The 19,768-nt window shown below is 37.8% G+C and overlaps 1 protein-coding gene across 3 annotated transcripts in view; it reads left to right on the forward strand.

Moving 5' to 3' along the window:
* RPS6KA2 (ribosomal protein S6 kinase A2) overlaps positions 1-19,768 on the forward strand; it is a gene marked incomplete at both ends in the record, with an annotated part of 258,686 nt that overhangs the window by 204,919 nt on the left and 33,999 nt on the right. For all 3 annotated transcript variants that reach the window (XM_079550851.1, XM_079550852.1, XM_079550853.1), the window contains 5 exons: positions 610-647; positions 1,425-1,567; positions 6,813-6,883; positions 7,716-7,804; positions 14,722-14,786. In XM_079550851.1, the coding sequence (XP_079406977.1) occupies positions 610-647; positions 1,425-1,567; positions 6,813-6,883; positions 7,716-7,804; positions 14,722-14,786 (406 nt within the window). The remainder of the gene's footprint in view (positions 1-609; positions 648-1,424; positions 1,568-6,812; positions 6,884-7,715; positions 7,805-14,721; positions 14,787-19,768) is intronic.

The raw sequence follows: 19,768 nt of genomic DNA on the forward strand, positions 1-19,768 counted from the left end.
GTGAGAATAAGAAATGTTGGCAGGTGGCAAACGTGAGAACACTTGAATTTGGCTTCCAGGCTGAAATTTCATTTATGCTTCCTGACAGAATAAATTAGCAGGGGCTGAGATCCATGCTGCTAGGCTGTGACTAGTCATTATGCTCTAAAATCACTTTTATTACTTCAGCATTAACGTATCTACCTTTGGAGTTAATTTTAGACCCAGTGAGTCCAAGCCCTCATTATTTTTGTACTTGCCTTTATTATTATGAGAACAACAGAAAGGCTATAGCTCTATCCCCTGCTGGAAGCAAATGCTCTGTTGGTGTTTGCTTTGAACACCATGTTCTTTCTGAGCTCAGCTCACATCTTCATCCTGAATGTGCCATGGAGTAAAGAGGAGACTCCCTGTTCAACTGCCACAGGCAGTGATTGCTTCAGGCATGAGATCAGTTAGGCTTTTGGGGATCATTTTTCTTTATGGAAGCATATAGTGCAGTGAGGGTTTGTTTGCACATGTATTTGAATCGTATATATCTCATTACTTGTCTTAAACATGTTTTACTCATTTTTGTTAACTGCAATCTGTGACTATATAATGAAGGTATCTTTGCTTTTTGTTTTACAGCATTCTTCTTGATGAAGAGGGCCACATTAAGATAACAGGTACGTGAGGAAACTTAATGCCTACAAGCTGATTTAATTTGCATTATGTTCCATGCAACTTCATCATTGTTTGGAAAGGAAGAAAAAAAGAAAGGAAGAAAGAAAGCTTAAGAAGCAGAAGAGTTTGGGTATTGATGTTCTTTCTTATGGCAATTTGTCATGCTCTTAGTCTTCACAGCATGTGGAAAACATAGGTTTTCTTGGTAAAGTCACTATCCTGACTGATAGAGCTTACGTTTTTGACTGCCTGCCACTGTGGATGGATGGATGTTCCCAGTATGACTGCTTACTCCAGATAAAGTTCTCTGAATTTAATATATAAGCTATAGCTGTGCAGAGGACACCTTCGAAAGCCATCCCTTTGCATGAAATGTGTTATCACCATTTCCCATCTGGGATTATTGCTATTAATGCTACGGTAAATTAAGAAAGAATCTTTACCAGCATTTTCTTTGCCAAATTCAAACTGTTTCTTGAACTGAATCTGCTGACTTGCACATTCTCTTCTGCTTTGAACCTCAGTGATAGGTTAAAAAAATAGTACATGTGCTTTCAAGACATATTAACAAATGCCACTCAGGTATTTAACGTAGGTAGAGCTTCGCTGTGCGTGTACCTGTGGCTTTCCTACACACAGAATATGCCCACAGATGGATGGGTGCTCCATTATCTGTTCCATGTATTCTCCAACCACTTTTTATTTGGACAGATTAAGTGCATAAGTGTTAATAATACCTGTTAGAAATTTGACAAGTCTTCTTATTTCAATTTATTTAGATTTTGGTCTGAGTAAAGAAGCCATCGATCATGACAAGAGAGCGTATTCGTTCTGTGGGACAATAGAGTATATGGCCCCAGAGGTGGTCAACCGCAGAGGACACACTCAGAGCGCCGACTGGTGGTCTTTTGGTGTGCTCATGGTAATGGAAAAGTTGTATTTTTTTGTTGGAGTGGTGTCTGGAAAGTGAACAGTCACTGAGATAACAAATATCACTTTCAGCAGTAAAGGGTTGATAGGAAAGTAGATGTGTGATAATTGCCTGATCATTTTCATTGCATCAAGAATAGGAAACAAGCTGCCCCTGGCAGCATATGAGCTAAAATTTGCCCGTAGATTTTCTCCTTTATCTCATTTCCGTCAGTAGTATGTTGTTTCAGTTGGTTGCTTTGAGCCATAAATATTTTTGTTCCACAGGAACAGAGCAGGACAAGCTTGTAAGAGTGCAAGCATTTCAGAAAAAAATGTCTACCTAGTTACTAACACAGATCTTGTTTGGAAACATTCCCAAGGCAGGAAATTTCAGGTTTGGGGCATATTCTTGAAGAAACTCGGGAGTGTACAATTATTCTTTTTTGTAAAATATATTTTTAAAACAGTGTATTTTTGAGGGCACTCTGAGTGCTTTACAGTACCTCAGATTCTTTTGCCATTAATCTGCCTTCTTTACATCAGCATTTTTAAACAAAGTCACTCTCATGTACCTTTTAATAAAGTATTTGACCCAGTGTTGCAGGAGCAAGTTACTAATTTAAGGTGGTCATTAGTCCAAGAACTACCTATACCATCTAGAAATGTACAACAAGGAAGAACATGATAGAGAGAAAGGAGTTATTCATGCTAAAAAGTAATGTTATCCCAAAGTCAGATAGGAACAAACCCTTCCAGAAAATACAGTTTATTTAAATATTGTTTACCGTAAGCAAACAAATGGTTCCAACAAAAGTAGCAACAGGTAGCAATGTGAAAACTAGTGAGCATATTTTGGGAGAGGGCCTACATTGCTGATCTAGCTGGTTGACAGCAGTTAATCTTAGGTAAAGATTTGCAATTAATTACCTGAATGTAAAAGATGGACATCCTTATCTCCTAGAGACACAAAGCCATTTGTGGATGCTGAGCACTTTTGAATCACGTTTGTTCAGAAAAATCAATAGGTTATGTCTCCTATAATAAATACACCACAACCCTTTAAATTTTTCTTGTGTTTACTTTTGGAGGATATCTGTGCCTTCTCACTATCTTTTACTATCTTTGTTAAAAAGAAACACTGATGTTTTTGGTGCATAGATTGGTTTTCTTTCACCTCCTAATGAACTTGGCTCTTTGCCACATGTTTTTTGCTAGGCTTTTTTTTTTTCTCAATCTCTTTTCTTTATATCCTCTCCCACAGATTCAAAATGTTAGAATTGGAAAATATAAAAATCCATTTAAAGAAAGTTAAATTATTTTAATTGTAAGCTGATGCTTTAAGCTTCTGAGTGCTACTGTACACTTTAGAGAAAAATATATTTAATCAGTTCAACCTTTTTTTCCTCTTTATAAATTAACTGATTATGGCAAGAGGATTTTCATACGCTTGAAGTGTACAAGAATTTCCAGTGTTTCTTGGGCTCTGCTCATCACTTGCATCCTCTGTTAGATAAGCTGTTCTTATGCTAGTTGGAAAAGCTGCCAGGAATTCAACAGTGTCCAACTTCACCATTCTCAAATGTTCTGCAAGTACTTGCCTCTTATTTAATAAGAGATTTTTAATGTTTTGTACCCAATTGCAAATGTGCTGGGGAAGCTGTGGTTTATCATGTCTAGATTCTTTTTTTTTTTCTTTTTTGTCTTCTTGCATCTTACTTACTGTATTGAAGATTTTAGATGGAATGTTGCTCAGTTTTAACACTATTCTTCAGAAATTTTGCATCAAGAGACCTGCACAAGCAGGCCTGTACAAGAAAGGAAAATATTCCCCTTGCTAGCCAACGTACTCTATTTTAGGGTAGTTTCCACTTTGACCTGTACAGCGGCCCTGGAAAAATCAATATAGTACATCAAAGCAGTAAGATCTTCTTTTACAAAATCCTATCATAATATTCTTGTTTTATTCCCATTACATCGGATAGCATTCTTAATGAACCATATTTTGAACATTTATGCCAGCTGCTATGTGAAGGTATTCAAATCCTTTAGAAGAAATAAAATTCATTATGCTTCATATATAGCTAATAATGATAAATAAAGCATTTTACAGATGGTAAAACTGAGTGCCTGACCAACTCCCAGCTTCCTGGAAAATTGCTGAAAGTGTTGAGAGGGGAAGCCAGCTGTTCTGACAAGAGTGTCTCTGCTATCCAGTTCTGAGTAATATCAAGTTTCTTTTGTGACTTCAGTTTTTGTCCTAGGCTCACAATATTCAGGCAGATTTGGGCTAGGATTATTTGCACAGTCTTCTATCCTTCCATCTGCTAGGAATATTCATCTGGCAGTTACCCCAGGCTGTGGATTTTTCTTGTAGTTGCTCTTCCTCAATGACCTAACAGGATCACTTCTCGTATCCATTCCCACCAAGCTTGTTCTGTGGTTGCATTAACAGACAGCTGAACTGGAGCAGGGAATATTTGCCTTTCTTGCTGAATATTAGTATGGAAAGGAAGCCAAAGCTGGAAGGAGACAATGTCTTCTGAAGTGCTGGCTTTGAGAGGGCAGCTCTCCAGAATACCCAAGAAGTGAGTAGTTGGGAGGCAAGGAACAAGCCAACAGATGGTTTATACAGATGGGGAAGCGGGAAGTGAAGAGTGCATTTCCCAGCAAAACTATGGATTTCACTTTAATAGCCAAAGATGCTGTAAAGTTTGTTCACACCTAGGCTCAGCTCCCAGTCAACCCACCGTGACCCATATGACTCTGAACTTATGTGAAATATTAGCAGCAAAATCTTACTTCTGTTTTCATGTTTAGGTTTAGCAAGGGTCTTGATATTTAAAAACAAACAAACAAACAAAAAACCCAGAAAACCAGAGTGTTATGCAGCAGCTTTAACTATATTCATTTTTTCAGTCTTCTTCAGTTTCATTGTTTCATTTTTAATCTTGAACAGATTTCAGAATCAGGGCAGCATTTATAGGAACCAGTGCTTTCTTCCAGCTGCTGCCCGGTATTATTCACTGTAGTCAAAAGCTCTGGTGTATTTAACACATAAGGCAGTTCACTTTAAATATTGATGTTAAGTGCATTTCTCCTGAATCTGCATTAGTCTCAGCATTAGACTTGTAAAATTGGTAACAAAGCGCTAGCTGTTGGAGCAGTGCGGTATATATTCCCTGCAGCCTTTAGGACAAGTGACTTCCCCTGCTCCCTCCTGCAATTTCTACTTTTTCTTTCCTTCCTTCCTCCTTCAACACTGCATCTGAATTTCTTGCCCTTGGGTTGCTTGGCCCTGCACACATAATGTGTTTGCAGATCTGTCTCTGATATTCTGGTGGGTTGGAGCTACAGTTGTCGTTTTCTCACAAAGTCATTGGCCAAGCAATAGCATGTATCTGTTATCATATACATCAGCAGCTTCAAGCCCATTTCTGTCTAAATAAACGAGCTGTAGCAGTCGTTGTTAGTGCTGTTAAATTAAATCTATTATAACAGCAAAGTGACATGAGCAAGCGTAAGTGAATATTAGATACTTGCCTAGAACATAAAGGAAGCTGTTTAGAAATCACGATGAGGGTTTTGTACAATGTGCCACTTTCATTACTGCTTTGGGAAGTGATCTTCTCTGCCCCTTGTCACAAGGATATATGACCATTTTTGTCAGGACAGAGGCTCTTATAGGTCAGAGTTATTTTGAAAATAGGTCTTGAGCTCCTCTGTCATTTAGGCAGTTTCAACAATTCTACTCTATCACGTTTCTTTCTAGCAGACAAGCTGCTTTTTTCCTCCTTTGTCAGGTAGCTGCTCTCTTGACTTTCTTAGATGAGACAGGAGTGAAAACCTTTGCATTTTTCCAAATCTTGTCTGTACTTTTCAGTCATACAAACATTTTAAAAATATTTTTCCATTCTTCTGGCTCATATTTTATTATCTTGTAGTAATTTTTACGTAATGCAAATAAGTCCTTCAATTAATTATAATCAATTAGTTGTTTGGCTTCTAAGCCTCTCATTTAGCCTCCTCACAAAACTAACTTAACAGTTTTGTAGGTAGAATTTTCTTGTGCCTTCAGGTAGTTTTCTTATGGCACAGCTCACATAAGAGATAAGAGAGATCTCAGATAAGAGAGAGCAGTGAAGCTTTTGTGCAGTAAGTTACAGAAACTACATAATGGTTGCAGAGACTGTCCTACTTTAAGAGGTATTTAATTACAATAATGAGCATTAATTAGCAGGTACTTATCCTAGAAGAGATCCAAAGCCTGTATCTCAGATACAAGTGGATAACTCTTCTCTTTCCTCTTAATGGACATTGTCCTCCTTTATGCTTGGCTGAATTATGTTTTTGGTTTATTTTTAATTGCTGATGCATAACTTTCATCAGCTACTACTCATAGCCCTATGAAACACTGCATCTAGAGCTGCATGAAGGACCTGCTATTGAATCCATACTGGATATAGTATAATGTCTACTAGATCGTGTAAGTATACCATCAATCAAATAGACAAGATTGTATAACAGTGGCACTGTTAAGTAGTGCAAATATGCAATCAGCAAAGGTGATAAGACTCAGATAAAAAGAATATCCTGAGTTGGAAGACACCTATGAGGATCGTGGCTTCACACAGCACCTCCTGAAATCTAAACCATAAACCACCTCCCAGAATCTAAACCATACATCTGAGAATGTTGTCCAAATGCACTATGGCAGCTTGGAGCTATAACCACTGCCCTGGGGAGCCTGTTCTAGTTCCCAGTCACCCTATAGTGAAGAACCCTTCCTATTACCAACTTGATGCTTCCCTGACACAGCTGCATGTAATTCCCTCAGAAGGGATGGTGAATTCATTTGCCCCCACAGCACAGTCTATGCCAAATGCTTAAAAATAACTGTATCTGTTCAAACTAAGGTTTTGTCTGGCCAATAGCATCCATCTTTTCTCCAATATTGACCATGAGTAAGTGCTGGAAATAGCAGCACATGTGATGCTTCTCCCCAAGTTTACCAAAATTTACCATCAAGTATCAGCGTAAACAATTTAAGACCCTTGAACTAAGTAATCATACTGATCCATAATATTCTGCATAATCTAGACTTGCTGTAACATTTTTTCCATAACTACTGTTTATTGGGCCATTCCTTCTCAGTTTTTCAGTACTGTTTGAAATAAATAGAAAATGGTTGGTGTGTGATGAGCTATTAAGGCTGTCTCATCACTAACTCAATTTACCATTTTTTTGTTATTCCACAGTTTGAGATGCTGACAGGGTCATTACCATTCCAGGGAAAAGACAGAAAGGAGACAATGGCTCTTATACTCAAGTGAGTATTGAAATCTATTTCATTCCCTTAACTATGAGAGCTATATACTTGGGGCAGCCTATAGGTCCAACGTATAAGAAAGGTAGAGATTAATAATGTGTATAATGAGTTTTTCGAAGCTCTGTAAGGCATTCACAGCTAAATCCTATGTGTGGTTCTAAAATTGTCTTCAGAGCAAATAGCAGGAAGTGAATTACCAAACAGGCCTTACAAAATAAATATGTGCTAGTTTCTGTAATACAGAATTATACAGTCATTATCCATATAGAAGTGGAGATAGATTCTAGAGGACAGCTTATGTTCTGTTTTTTCAGGGTTTCACATTTTTCTCCATAGAGAATTTCCTACTCATTTAGTGTTAAGTGCAGCACAAGTATTTCAGAGCTTGCAGTTTATCGGTGGTACATGTCTTCTCTGTAGCTGTGAATCACTGAGGGAAAAGTGTTATTCTCCCTAATCAAGACATGATTTATTAATATTATCTTCATGATACTTTATGTCTTTAAATTTCTCTGGATTTCCAAAATTATTCCAACAAACTAAAAAAATTTTTAAAATTTCATAGGAAAAATACCTCTTAATGTTTAGCAAAAAGTATTAAGAGATTCAGTAGATTTATTCCGGTGATGCCAGTGATAAAATGTATTTTAACTTCAACAGAACAAGATCAGTCCCTCAGTTTGTATTGCGGTATGTTTAGGTAGTCATGCCTTTGGTCAGCAAATTCATTGCTTGCTCCTCCTAACTGCTGCTATGCCACTCTTTAAACCAAAGTGTGATGTAGAAAATTTTTGAAAAGTCTATTTTCTTTTCAAGTGTTGTGTCCTTTCAGAGCCAAGCTGGGAATGCCACAGTTCTTGAGCATAGAAGCCCAGAGCCTGCTGCGAGCCCTCTTCAAAAGAAACCCAGCTAACAGATTAGGTACGCACAGGCATTAAATCAATGCATTTGTTACATGTGCTTGGTCTTGTCAGGTGATGATCATTTCTGTCACACCATCTTCCCTGACAGTCATCCTCTTCATTATGTGTGCATTTTACATGCCTTGCCAGAATGCAGGAAACCTTCAGAATGCTAGAGATACTTGGAAAGAGCACAGAAAAAGCACTGGAATACAAAACATGTTATTAGTTTGTATTTTCTTTTTCAAGAAACAGGGAGAGTGAACCAACATCATTTATGAACTGTGTGAGGCAACTCATGCATATGATAATGTAGAGAACTTGGATGGCAGGGATCTTTTTGTTTTATTCTGAGTAGATGAGCTGCAAATCAGAAGTGGAGGAAATAAAGGCAGTAAAATTTATCATGAGTTCCCCTGTTCTAAAATGTATTTTGATGCTGTCTCATTTTGGTTGCTATGAACATTTTAACAGTTGGTTTTCTTTATTGCCCAAAACATATTATATTCTTTCTCGCTGACATATTTTTCCCCTTTGTTAGTAATTCAATTTAAATTGTGATGAACAAGAGGGATATATTGGATTCTGTATCTTATGCCATCTCTGCCTTTATTTGGGAGTTTTATTAAGGAATTCATTACATTTGGTTAGATCACAGACCATGCCAGGCACTTAATTTTCATTGAAAATTTAATATTCAGTTTTTATGTGTAAAAATAAGAATAGTCAGATCAAGTGAATAATACCTGATAATAGTATTGTCATCTTTTTCATTTTAAAATCATATCTTGTTCTGTGAAAAAAAAAAATAAAAAATTGAAGGTTTATTTTTGCCTCACATCTTTCTTATATTTTGCTGTGTTTTAGATGAGTAAGGGAAGAATTTGTTTTTAAAGGAAAAGGAAAAACCAAAGAGAAGTGTGGAATAACTTCAAAGTACACGTCTTATGTTCGTCCTGGTTTCCTTCTCCTTTGTAACCCCTTCTGCAGGACTTTTGTGCTGGGCCTGCAAGGCTGGCTAGGAATGGGGACCCTGTCCTTTGGCATGCTGCTGTGACCCCACTCCTCATGGGAGAACTCCACATGACCCACAGAAATGATGCACTCCCATGGGTCCTTCCTCTTGACCTAATAAAAGTTCTTGTAGACTGACAGAGGAGAAAGTGCAAGAACACATTTTCTCAACAGGTTTCAGCTGCTGCAAGCAGTTGACTTCATATTACAGAAAACTAGAGTTTGTGGAATTTCCAGATTTAATCCATGTTCAGGAAGATAAAACACAGCAATAAATATAAACTTTTCCTCACTTTCTTCCTTGTTTCCTTTCTACTTTCTTTCTGTTCTCCGTCTCTTGTTTTGTTCTGCTCTGCTCATTTTGTGGTTTCCCACAATTTTCTGTGCAACCAAAATGTGCTCCAGTAAAATCAGTGGGCAGTTCTGCATACTAGTCCTGAAGAAAAAAAAAAAAAGTTGATCAGTTAAATAAATAAAGTTCCTTAGCATTACAAATAAGCTAGGATAATTCTAGCCCCAGTATTTTCTCATTCTGATGAAGGAGAAACTTATTTTTTAAAGTTTGTAATCTCATAAAATTGAAAGATAAAGTTTTCTATGCATCAACGCAGAATGTATCTTCTCCATCTTCTCCAACTACAGTATAAGGAAAGAATGACCACGTCTTTGGCCTCTATGCTTAATCTACTGGCACATGCTTTTGCTTTATAGTTTCATGGCCAAAACTTTAAATGTAGCATCAGAAAGCTTCAGAAGGCTCTCTGTATTTTAACTGATTGTGAATCAGAAAGAATTGATGAAAACATATTTGAAGAAGAAATATTTAAATGATTGGCGTAAATGCTGGACAGAAACCAGCAAATAAAAGTCCTGCTTCAGCTTTGTAAGTTGTAGGTTTCTCTGGGAAAGGAAAAAATAGTCTGAAGTTGAAAGGCAAGTGAAGTTAGACATTGTGTTTTGAAAAATCTTTGGAAAAACAGTGGAGCATACTAAAATTAAGTGGGAACAATATTATAGATCAAACACTTGTGTTCAGTCCTTGTTTCAAATGTGTGCAAATCTGGAGATTGTTTGTATTCAGTCCAAAATTGTTTCTAACTTTGGCAAGCTAAACGAAGCTGGGCTTCAAAAATCATTTTATTCTGACTATCATCTTTCTTTTTGCTGTTTGATGTTGGCATTTTAACAAATAGAAGTAAAGATTGACTAGGAGTTTTACAACTTTGTTTTAAGCCTTTGTTTAAAACTCTATTATGAATGAAAAAATACTAGAATTGAATGGAAAGAAGGATGTTCAATGTTTCTCTGATTTTGCTTTAAAATCTGATGCCCATGCTATTTCTTTCTAACAAAATTTTAAGGAATGGAAATTACTGCATTCTTTGGCATCCCTGGTTATGGACACTGTCATTTTCTGAAGCTAAATTACTGAACAAATTGTCTGCATAGCACTGCTCTGGGAGCATTGCTCTGATAAAATACAACAAATTGCAGATTATGAATGGACATAATTTTATATTACTACAGGAGATAAACTGGAATATCAGACAAAGAAGGTGCAAGCATCTTAGAAAGGAAATTGTAGAAGTAGAGTACTCATACTTGTAGAAGTATGAGTTTATTGCATTGATAGTAATTAAGCAATGGACTAATTCTCGTATCCCCAAAAGTTTCGATCTGTTCAGGTTGGTGAATTATTGTAGAGTATTTCTGGAACTCTTTACACTGCTGAGAGGTATAAAGGTTTCAGAGTCCTCAAAATTGATAATTTTGGCCAAGAAAGTATAAAGTAAAAGCATGTGCTAGTAGATTCAGCATAGAGGCCAAATAAGTGGTTATTTTTTTCAATTGTATGAGATGATGATCTTTAAAAAACAAATTTATCTTTCATTGAGTGACTGTATATCTTTCTTGTAAACCTTAGAATGAATTTCCAAATGTCTGCCACTGACTGAGAAGCTGTAGAAAAACAAACATTGTTTGCTAAAACTAAAATTCTGGAAAATCCTTCTGCTCGTTTTGAATATTCAGATAATCAAGTTTCCTATTGTCTTCCTTTTCCCCCTCATTTTATTTCAAGGCTCATGTTATCCATAATAATTCAACCATCAAAAATAATTACAAATAAAACATTCTCCTGCTACTGCACACAGACACTTTTATTATGAGCATAAAAAAACTTAGGCAATTAAGTTCTCGCTTATTAATAGGAGATAACTTTTATATAAATCCTTGCACTCTATAATGTGTTTAACCTTGCAGTTTGATCTGAAAGCATCATTTATCATCTTGGACCCTTGTGGGACTGTAGGGCAGCACTTGCAGGCAGTAGGTTTGATGTTGCAGATCACTCTTCACAAGTAGATCTGATTACAGAGGTGTAGCTAAAGTGAAGTTAAAAAAAAATAACAAAACAAAACAAACAGAAAAATAGAAATCCAGAGGAAGGTGGTAGGTTTGTGGCCATAGTGTGTGACACCATGTGCTGCAATTCAGTGTTCTTCTCAGTCCTTATCCTTATTCCAAGAACTGTCCATTTCTATGAAGCAAGAGAATCCAGATGGGACTTCTGGGCTTGTTTTCTCTATGAAAGCACGTATCTTACCAGTACCACTGTAGATTTCTTGACAGTAGATGAATGGCCTCAGATGTTCAGGGTGGATCCAGAGAGGTGTAAGCAACTGTAAGCACCTCCACTGTAACTTCTCCCTTTGATTTCCACACAGGTCTCAGATGTTCAGGGTGGATCCAGAGAGGTGTAAGCAACTGTAAGCACCTCCACTGTAACTTCTCCCTTTGATTTCCACACAGGTCCAGGATGGCCCCTGGGGGCTCTCTGAACTGCCCCCAAGGCTAACACCCTCAGACCATGTCTCTTCTGCTTTGGAGGGGACTGGGTCGTAAGCTACTGCCTGCAGTCAGAGCACAGGGGCTATGAGGCAGATGTGGGCTGTACCAATAGGTTCTCACAGCAGGGAAGATCAGGGAATAAAAACTGCAGGAAGGACTGAGTCTTCTCTGCAATGTAAAATTAGCTGCTATGAGTTAGAAGTCCATTGCTCTTTGCAAACTTAGGCTATTACCGTCCTAAATCGCTTTAATACACCAAGCTAGCCAGAGATGGATACAAGCCATCACATTCCCAACAACGTATTCTTTCTGTGCCAGAGCTCCAAGGTGGCCTCAATTGGGAAATGCTAATTTTTCAAACAAATACCCATGTCAACTGCATGCTGCATTCCTTTCTGCACATTTCAGTCCTCCACAAACAGCAGTAGTTATAGGTGGGCTTGGTTCTTGGTTCTGGTTTCTGTGTTTTTATAGGGGAAAAAAAAAAAAAAATGAACAAAAAGTGTGGGTTTCAAATAGGTCGTCTTAAAAAGGTGTTTCCTTCCCATCACACAGTGTATCCATAAGCCCACAAAACAGGAAAAAGTGAAACAGGGCAGAGAAGATTGAATATATTGCCAGTTATCCTCAGCCTAGGGAATGCTACCAGCAACTTAGGAGTGTGTGTAGCATTTATCCTAGCTCTCTGACATTGGTTTGGCACTTGAGTTTCATCCTCATTTAGTAAAGAACATCGAATGCACATTACAAAGTTTCCAGTCGCCACCAACTGAGCACAATACATTTATCACAGATATTTCTTCTCCAAAGAGTTGCTAAATGTAATTCTTTTCAGAGTAACTTTGTCAGTTTCATCTTTCTGCTGGAACTGCTGAAATTGGAATGAATCAGCTAGGGATATCTAGTACAGACTTAGACTATGCATGGAAAAAAACAAATAAGAAGACATAAGGTAAGTTACTGTCTTAGTCTATTCTCAGTATAGTCTTAGTATATTCTTGATGAACAACTAGAAGTCATAAACTGCATCACAAAGAGCAAGAATAAACCTGTAATACTTCACCTGAATTCTCTCTTGGCCTCCATCTGCTTTAAGCTCAAGCAAGGAGTTTCCTGAACCTCTTTTGGTTTGTCAGTGAAGCAGATTTCTTCAGCAGATGTCTTTTTCATACACTTTTCTGATCTCCTCCTGAACCTATATAAGTATTTTACATCCGTGTCCTCTTTTTCTCGGAATTCCATATCACACAGCTGGCTGCTGTCTGAAGAAAGACCTCCAGGATGCTCTGTACCTGATTCCTAGTAGCATCATTTCCTGACGTAAATCAAGTACTGGAAAAGATATGTGAAACGGTTGATGCCCATTCCTTCTTTCCAAGCAATCATGACTTTTTGATCTGTCATATACTCTCCTCAGTTGTGTGTTTCCACATTAAAAATCGTCAGCTTACTCAGTCATTCCATACTCTTCCTCTCTTTCTTTTTGATCTTTTCTACCTATAAAAAATATACCCTTTACTAAGTGAGGGAATCAACTATATTCCACACTCACATTGCAGGTGTACAACAGAAATTATATAGCGATACAGTGATGTTCAGTGTTTGTTCTCTTTAGTCTCTCTAAGATTTGATTTAATTATCCATTTTTCTAGAACTATTAATCATAGCCCAAAGGGTCACCTCAGCACATGTAATTTTTTATATCAAGCTAAGATTGTTTATCATCGTGTGCATCACTCATGTTTGTCTATACTATTAGATTACCAGTATGGGGAAGTAATCAGCACTGTGTTCCTTTTGAAATATTATCCAGAAGGCCTGACATAATCCTGCATGTTATGTTCACAAAGTCTTTGCTTTTTGTATTCACTCATCAGTGAACATTAAGTAGGCTGTAGGAAGCCGTTCCTGATCAGTGCATTTTGGCAAACATTGGTAATGTCGTGTACACAAGGAGAGCAGATGTCACATTTTACAAAAGCTGGAGTTGACAAGACCTTTCTAAAACTGCTTGTAATGTTGATTCTTCAGTACAAATACTGCATTAAAAAAACCATAAAAAACTGAGTCCCCTGAGGTGCTGATTGCCTTTTGCAAGATGCTTATTAATCCTGAGTCCTTTTGGAAATCGAGGCAACTAAGCATCCTTGTAAAGAAGTGCTGGGTACCTTTCAAAAACTGGTTTCAAAACTGCAGTATGAAGCCTTTGCTTCCAAGTGTTTTTTCTCCAACTGAAAAAATAATTAAAAGTCCTATTAATGAAGTCAAATCAAACCCCCCAAAATAGCATCCTAAGTCATCTCTGACAGTTGTTTAATTATTACTGAATATTTGTTTTTTTGTGATGGCATTGAAGCAATTAAATTCAACAAAACTGACAAAATAGCAGTCTTTCCAGATTAAGATTCATTACCAGATCTCAGAGTAGTTTTCTTAAATATCCAATAGTGTACTTAAGAGGAAATTGACACTATTAATAGTGAAGGAAAGATATCACTGAGAGTGATGACTTTGATGCTCATGCAAATTTGAATATGATATTTGAAAAGGGGGAACCTAAAGTGTTGCCTTATCTCAAATCAGTTGGAACCTTTTGGTATTTTGAGTCGGAACTTACTTGTATTGCAGCTTTTCCTATCTGTAGAGATAGAAGAGGATTAGAGAAGATTAGGCAATCAACAGCAACCACTGTTGGTGGCAGTAGGCAGCCATAGCCTTAGGGGAACATCAGGACATTTTGGAACTTCTCCTGGCCTTGCTAAGTGCCTGTGCTGTGCTGTATCTGAAATCCTACATCCTACCTGAACCCCGAAGAGAGCTATTGTGGCAACAAACTCACTTAAAGGAAAATAAAAACCCTCAGCCATCAAGTTTTCATTAATGAAGTGCCATGGTCTGTATATATGTTTGTTTGTACAGTTAGGCAGTTGTATTGTTCAGGTTTTCTTGATTAGAAGAAAATTTTAGATGGTGACTCTGGTTTTTAAAAAAAAAAGGACTTGGAGAAGAAATTAGAAGAAGATGCACTCTACTAAACATGACATTATGTTGATTCTTTCTTTTTCCTGTCAGGTGCTGGATTCGATGGAGTGGAAGAAATTAAACGTCACCCTTTCTTTATTACTATAGACTGGAACGTAAGTGAAGAAACCTTAATTTTTTCATTTTTCTTTGCTAAATTTGGAAGTCTGACTTCCGTGTTTATCAGAAAGGTTAAGTGAACTCTAACAGAGGATCTAGAGCTTTTTAAGTTGGTTCCTATATCTCTTGTGTATGTATAAATATTTTTTTATATATCTAAATATGAAAGAAACAGAAATCTACTTAGTTTTCTCTGATTTCTTTTTTCTGTTTTGTTTGATGGGCTGTCTTATGACAGTACTATCTAAGACTATTTATCTAATTTCTACATTAAACTCTGCATCAACTGTGAAAGCTGAGTCAGAGTGAAATGATGAGCTTTAAATGAAACTATTCCTGTAATATTTCATATTCTCTATACTCAGCATTGCTGAGGCCACACCTCAAGTATTGTGTTCAGTTTTGGGTCCCTCACTACAAGAAAGACATCAAGGCCCTGGAACGTGTCCAGAGAAGGACTGTGAAGCTGTGATGGGTCAGGAGCAAAGGCCTTATGAGGAGTGGCTGAGGGAGCTGGGATTATTCAATCTGGAGAAGAGGAAGGCTGAGGGGAGATCTTAGTGCTCTCTATAACTACCTGAATGAGATTGTATAGAGGCAGGAGTTGGCCTCTTCTCCCATGTAACTAGCAATAGGATTATAGAGAATGGCCTCAAGTTGCATCAGGCAAGATTCAGGTTGGATGTTAAGAAATACTTCTCCAAGAGGGTGGTCAGGTACTGGAATGGGCTGCCCAGGGAGTCACCAACCCTGGAGGTGTTCAAGAAACATTTAGCTGTTGTACTGAGGGACATGGTTTAGTGAGAACTATTGGTGATAGATGGATGGCTGGACTGAATGATCTTAGATGTCTTTTCCAACACTGGTGATTCTATGATTTTGTATTTTAGTTGCAAAGGAAAACAGAGCCAAAGAACTGGGTTTGAAGGAGATGCTCAGAAGAGAGGCTGATGTTCTTGGTTTTTATTCTTTTATGTTTCATATTTATATACTTGCCCTTTCTCATTGGATCTGGCAAGTGGGACTAAATCCTAGTTTTATTCCTTACAATGTCAGGAACCTCCAGGAATCCTTTTCTCTCTTTGAATTATACAGAGTAGCTCCAGATCCTCTCTTTCACATATATACACTTGCAGCTCCAAGCAGCCCCAAGACTTCCAGGCTCATCATTTCCCAAACACAACTACTGGCATTGGCTGGTGTACAGCAGGTTGTGCTACATCATGCCAGGGAAATCATAAATCTTCTAAGGTGACTTTATCAGCACCTTCTTGTCTGTTTTCACTTATGTTAATATCAGACAGGATCTGACTCTTTTACGATACTGTGATGGGTGCTACAGAAATGTACTAAATAGAAGGATTTTCAGAGCAATGCTTTTACATTACTGGGTATACAAAACAGCCAACCAGTACAGGAAATAGCAACTCTTCTCACAAGTGGTTGATGTTTTATTGAGGTGAGTCATTAATTTAACATCAGCGTTCAAAATTGGAACAGCAGTCATTTTATCAAATATAACATAGTTCCAATAAGAAATGTCAAACAGACATGATTCATAGAATTGTAAACAAGGATTTATTTTATTGCTATCAGATACAGCTCATAAAGCTAACAGTAGAGTTTAGCTAAATATTCAGCTCAGACTTGCAGCAGGTTAAGCCTTGCTTTTTTAAAGAAACTTGGAGGCAAACACTTTTTGTTCATTATTTTTGCATCTGTCAATGCATCAGAGCTCCCTTTTTCTGCATCCACTAATATTTTCTTGTTTAATTTTGTCTGACTTGTGTTATGGTATTGTTCTGTCTCTTTAAAACACGTCGCTGTTCTTACTGGTTCAGTTCTTACAATAAATTCTGGTAAAACAGTGTGAATGTCTGTCACACAGCCATCTTCAAACCACTGCCCATGGCTTTTCAATAAAGCTAATTCCTCTGTGAAAGCACATTTTATGGTGCCCAAGTGGCCTCTAAACGGCCTGCAGAATCATTTATTTTAGAAAACCGCATGAAGCTACTTTGAAAAGCATGCTGAAGAGTTGGCATGAGTCATTAGCATGTTACTAGATAATCAATGGAAATGGAGTTTGAGACTTTTCTTCATGGCTCCACTGTTTTTTTGTCCTCTTACATAGGTTCTGGAATCCAGACTCTTCTTCATCTTCTGCTTTTTACTGATCATAAGATGCTATATAAAAGCTTTACAACTTTATCAACTCTGAAGGTATTCAAACAAATAGAATCTGGAAAAGGTTTTTATTGATACTATTACTGCTTCTGTTCCTCTTATATCTCCATGGTCTTCACCTTTGGGGCAGGTGTTTAAATCTTAGTTTAGTTGGGAACATTGGAACAGTGATGACATGTCTCCTTTCCCTTTTGCTAGTGTAGCATTTCCTTAAATCATGGAGAAATGAGCCAGTGTATCTTGACAAAGATCCACTCTTTCCTGTCCTAAGGAATTTTCACAGTCCTCCATCATTTGAGTAAGTTCATGTGGGCAGGCAAGGGAAATACATACCATGAGCAGGCTAGATGTGCACAAGGGTAACTTGGAGCTAGAGAGGGAAGTACAATTAACTCCTTATGATGTCTTATTTAGACTGTAACTTCACTGTAAAATATAGCTGTAAAAACTTATTTTAATCCAATCTGATTAGTTCTCATTGCACTCTCTTGGATACAGATTAATCATTATTGCATAGGTTAACTATCTTTATAATATAGTTCCTCATTTATTCCTTATTTTACTATCACTCAGGGATATCTTGGGAGACTTACTTAGGTACAGCAGCAGTAATGTATGAATTTCAGAGTGACATGAGCCACAACAGTCCTGAACTAAAGCCAAGACTTGGAGTTAGGATGGTGATCCCACTGTTAACAAGTTCTCTATGGACAGAAGCAGAGCATGTATGGAGAGCAGAAATGGATTAGGCATAGATGTTTAGTGCTGATCTCTGTATTGAAGAAAAAAGAATCAACAAAAAACAGCACTGAGGCAGGATGTGAATTTGATTTATATCTTTGTAACATAAAGGCCTCCATGGACAACAGGCAATCTCTCCTGGAGAGCTTCTAAGGCACCTTGACAACTCTGATAGACAGAACTACTGCAATTGGCAGCATAGAAACTTTCAGGGGCTGTAGTAAAATGATCCTATATCCAAAGTCCCTTTATCACAAAGGATCAATGGATCCAAGTTGAAGGAGGGAAGATTTAGGTTGGATGTTAGGGGGAAGTTCTTTACGAGGAGAGTGGTTAGGCCCTGGAACGGGCTGCCCAGGGAGGTTGTGGATGCCCCGTCCTTGGACGTGTTCAAGGCCAGGTTGGACGGGGTCCTGGGCAACCTGATCTAAATGTGTATGTTTGGTGGCCCTGCTAGGCAGGGGGGTTGGAACTACATGATCCTTGAGGTCCCTTCCAACCCGGGTGATTCTGTGATTCTGTGATTCTGTGTGATTCTGTGATCACAATGGGTTATTGTCTTCTAGAAACCCAGTGTAAAAAGAGGTCATTTTTAAGCAAGCTTTTTCCTACAACAGAAGTGACATGCTAACTAGAAAAAAAAAAAGCCACCAATCTGCTTAGTATCAGTTTATGAAAAGATTTAAAACGGAAATGAGAGTTAGTTCCTTCTTTCCAAGTTATATGTGATGTCTAGATATCATACTGATGAAGTCATTAGAATTGAAGGTAGAAATGTATAAATCGTATCTTCATTTACTGTCAGAGCTGTTCCCTTGGGTTTTGAATAAGAGCTTGCTTATTGTCTCTATCAGTGAAATGTTTACCTGTTGGAGCAGTCATTTCCCACTTGTTTCCCATCTTTCATTGTCTTTAAACAGACACAACCAGACACAGTGTCTGGTTTTGGATGCAGGCAGTGAACGCAATGGAAATGACATACATGATGTAAGGAGGCCTGTTATGATGCTCCAGATGCTCATGCTAAGCACGGCAGAAGCAATAGGTGCAATCCTGGCAAATATGGATGTGGCTATAGAAAATTGTCCTCCTCTAGTCCTTTCCCACAATATCTTGGCTGCATTCTCATATTCTGGGGCATTGTCCTTCAGTCCAGGTGTAACATCTTCTGTGTAGGTAGCACTGAACGAATTAAAGAATCTAATCAGAGTATTTATGCCAAAATATAAATTATAGCATGAGCTAATTACTGTATAACTATTATTTTTACTGCTATTGTCATCTAGCAACAAAACTTCAAGTACCCATTTCCTAGGATGAAAAATAGGTGAAGGTTTCTGCAAAAGTCTGTCTTACTGCTCTAAAGCTTTTTGTTGGCACTCTGACACAAATTGGATAGCTTTTCACTAAATGAATGGACTGTCTTTTCTGATCAAGCCTGGGATTTACAGGAAGATCAGTTGTCCAACTCCTTCCTTTAATTGAGATCTTTTAATTGCTTACTGCCTTTGCACTCTTATCTCTCTAAGACAAAGAATCATAGAATCATAGAATCATAGAATCACCAAGGTTGGAAAAGACCTAAAAGATCATCCAGTCCAACTGTTCACCTATTCCCAATAGCTCCCACTAAACCATGTCCCTCAGCACAGCATCCAGTCTTTCCTTGAACACCCCCAGGCTCGGTGACTCCACCACCTCCCTGGGCAGTCCATTCCAGTGCCTGACCACCCTTTCTGAAAAGTAATACTTCCTCATGTCCAGCCTGAATCTCCCCTGCCGTAGCTTGGAAAAAAGAGACCCAAACTGAGTTGCCTTCAGATAATTTCAATCACTGGATCTTAGAAAGTACAGCCTGGTTGCTGCTATTTGTATTACTGTTTCTTCTTTCCAGGTCATGCTTAAAGAATTTCTGGCTTTTCATTGAAAATGAAAAATGAAATTCATTTTTGCAGACTGCAGGCAGAGGAATGAGACAAAAGCAGTGTTTTTTGTTTAGATGACAGACCAAATTAGAACTGGAGCAAATGGCATACTAGAAAATGAACTG

The sequence above is a fragment of the Tetrao urogallus genome (assembly GCF_951394365.1).
Source record: "Tetrao urogallus genome assembly, chromosome: 2".
NCBI lineage: Eukaryota > Metazoa > Chordata > Aves > Galliformes > Phasianidae > Tetrao > Tetrao urogallus.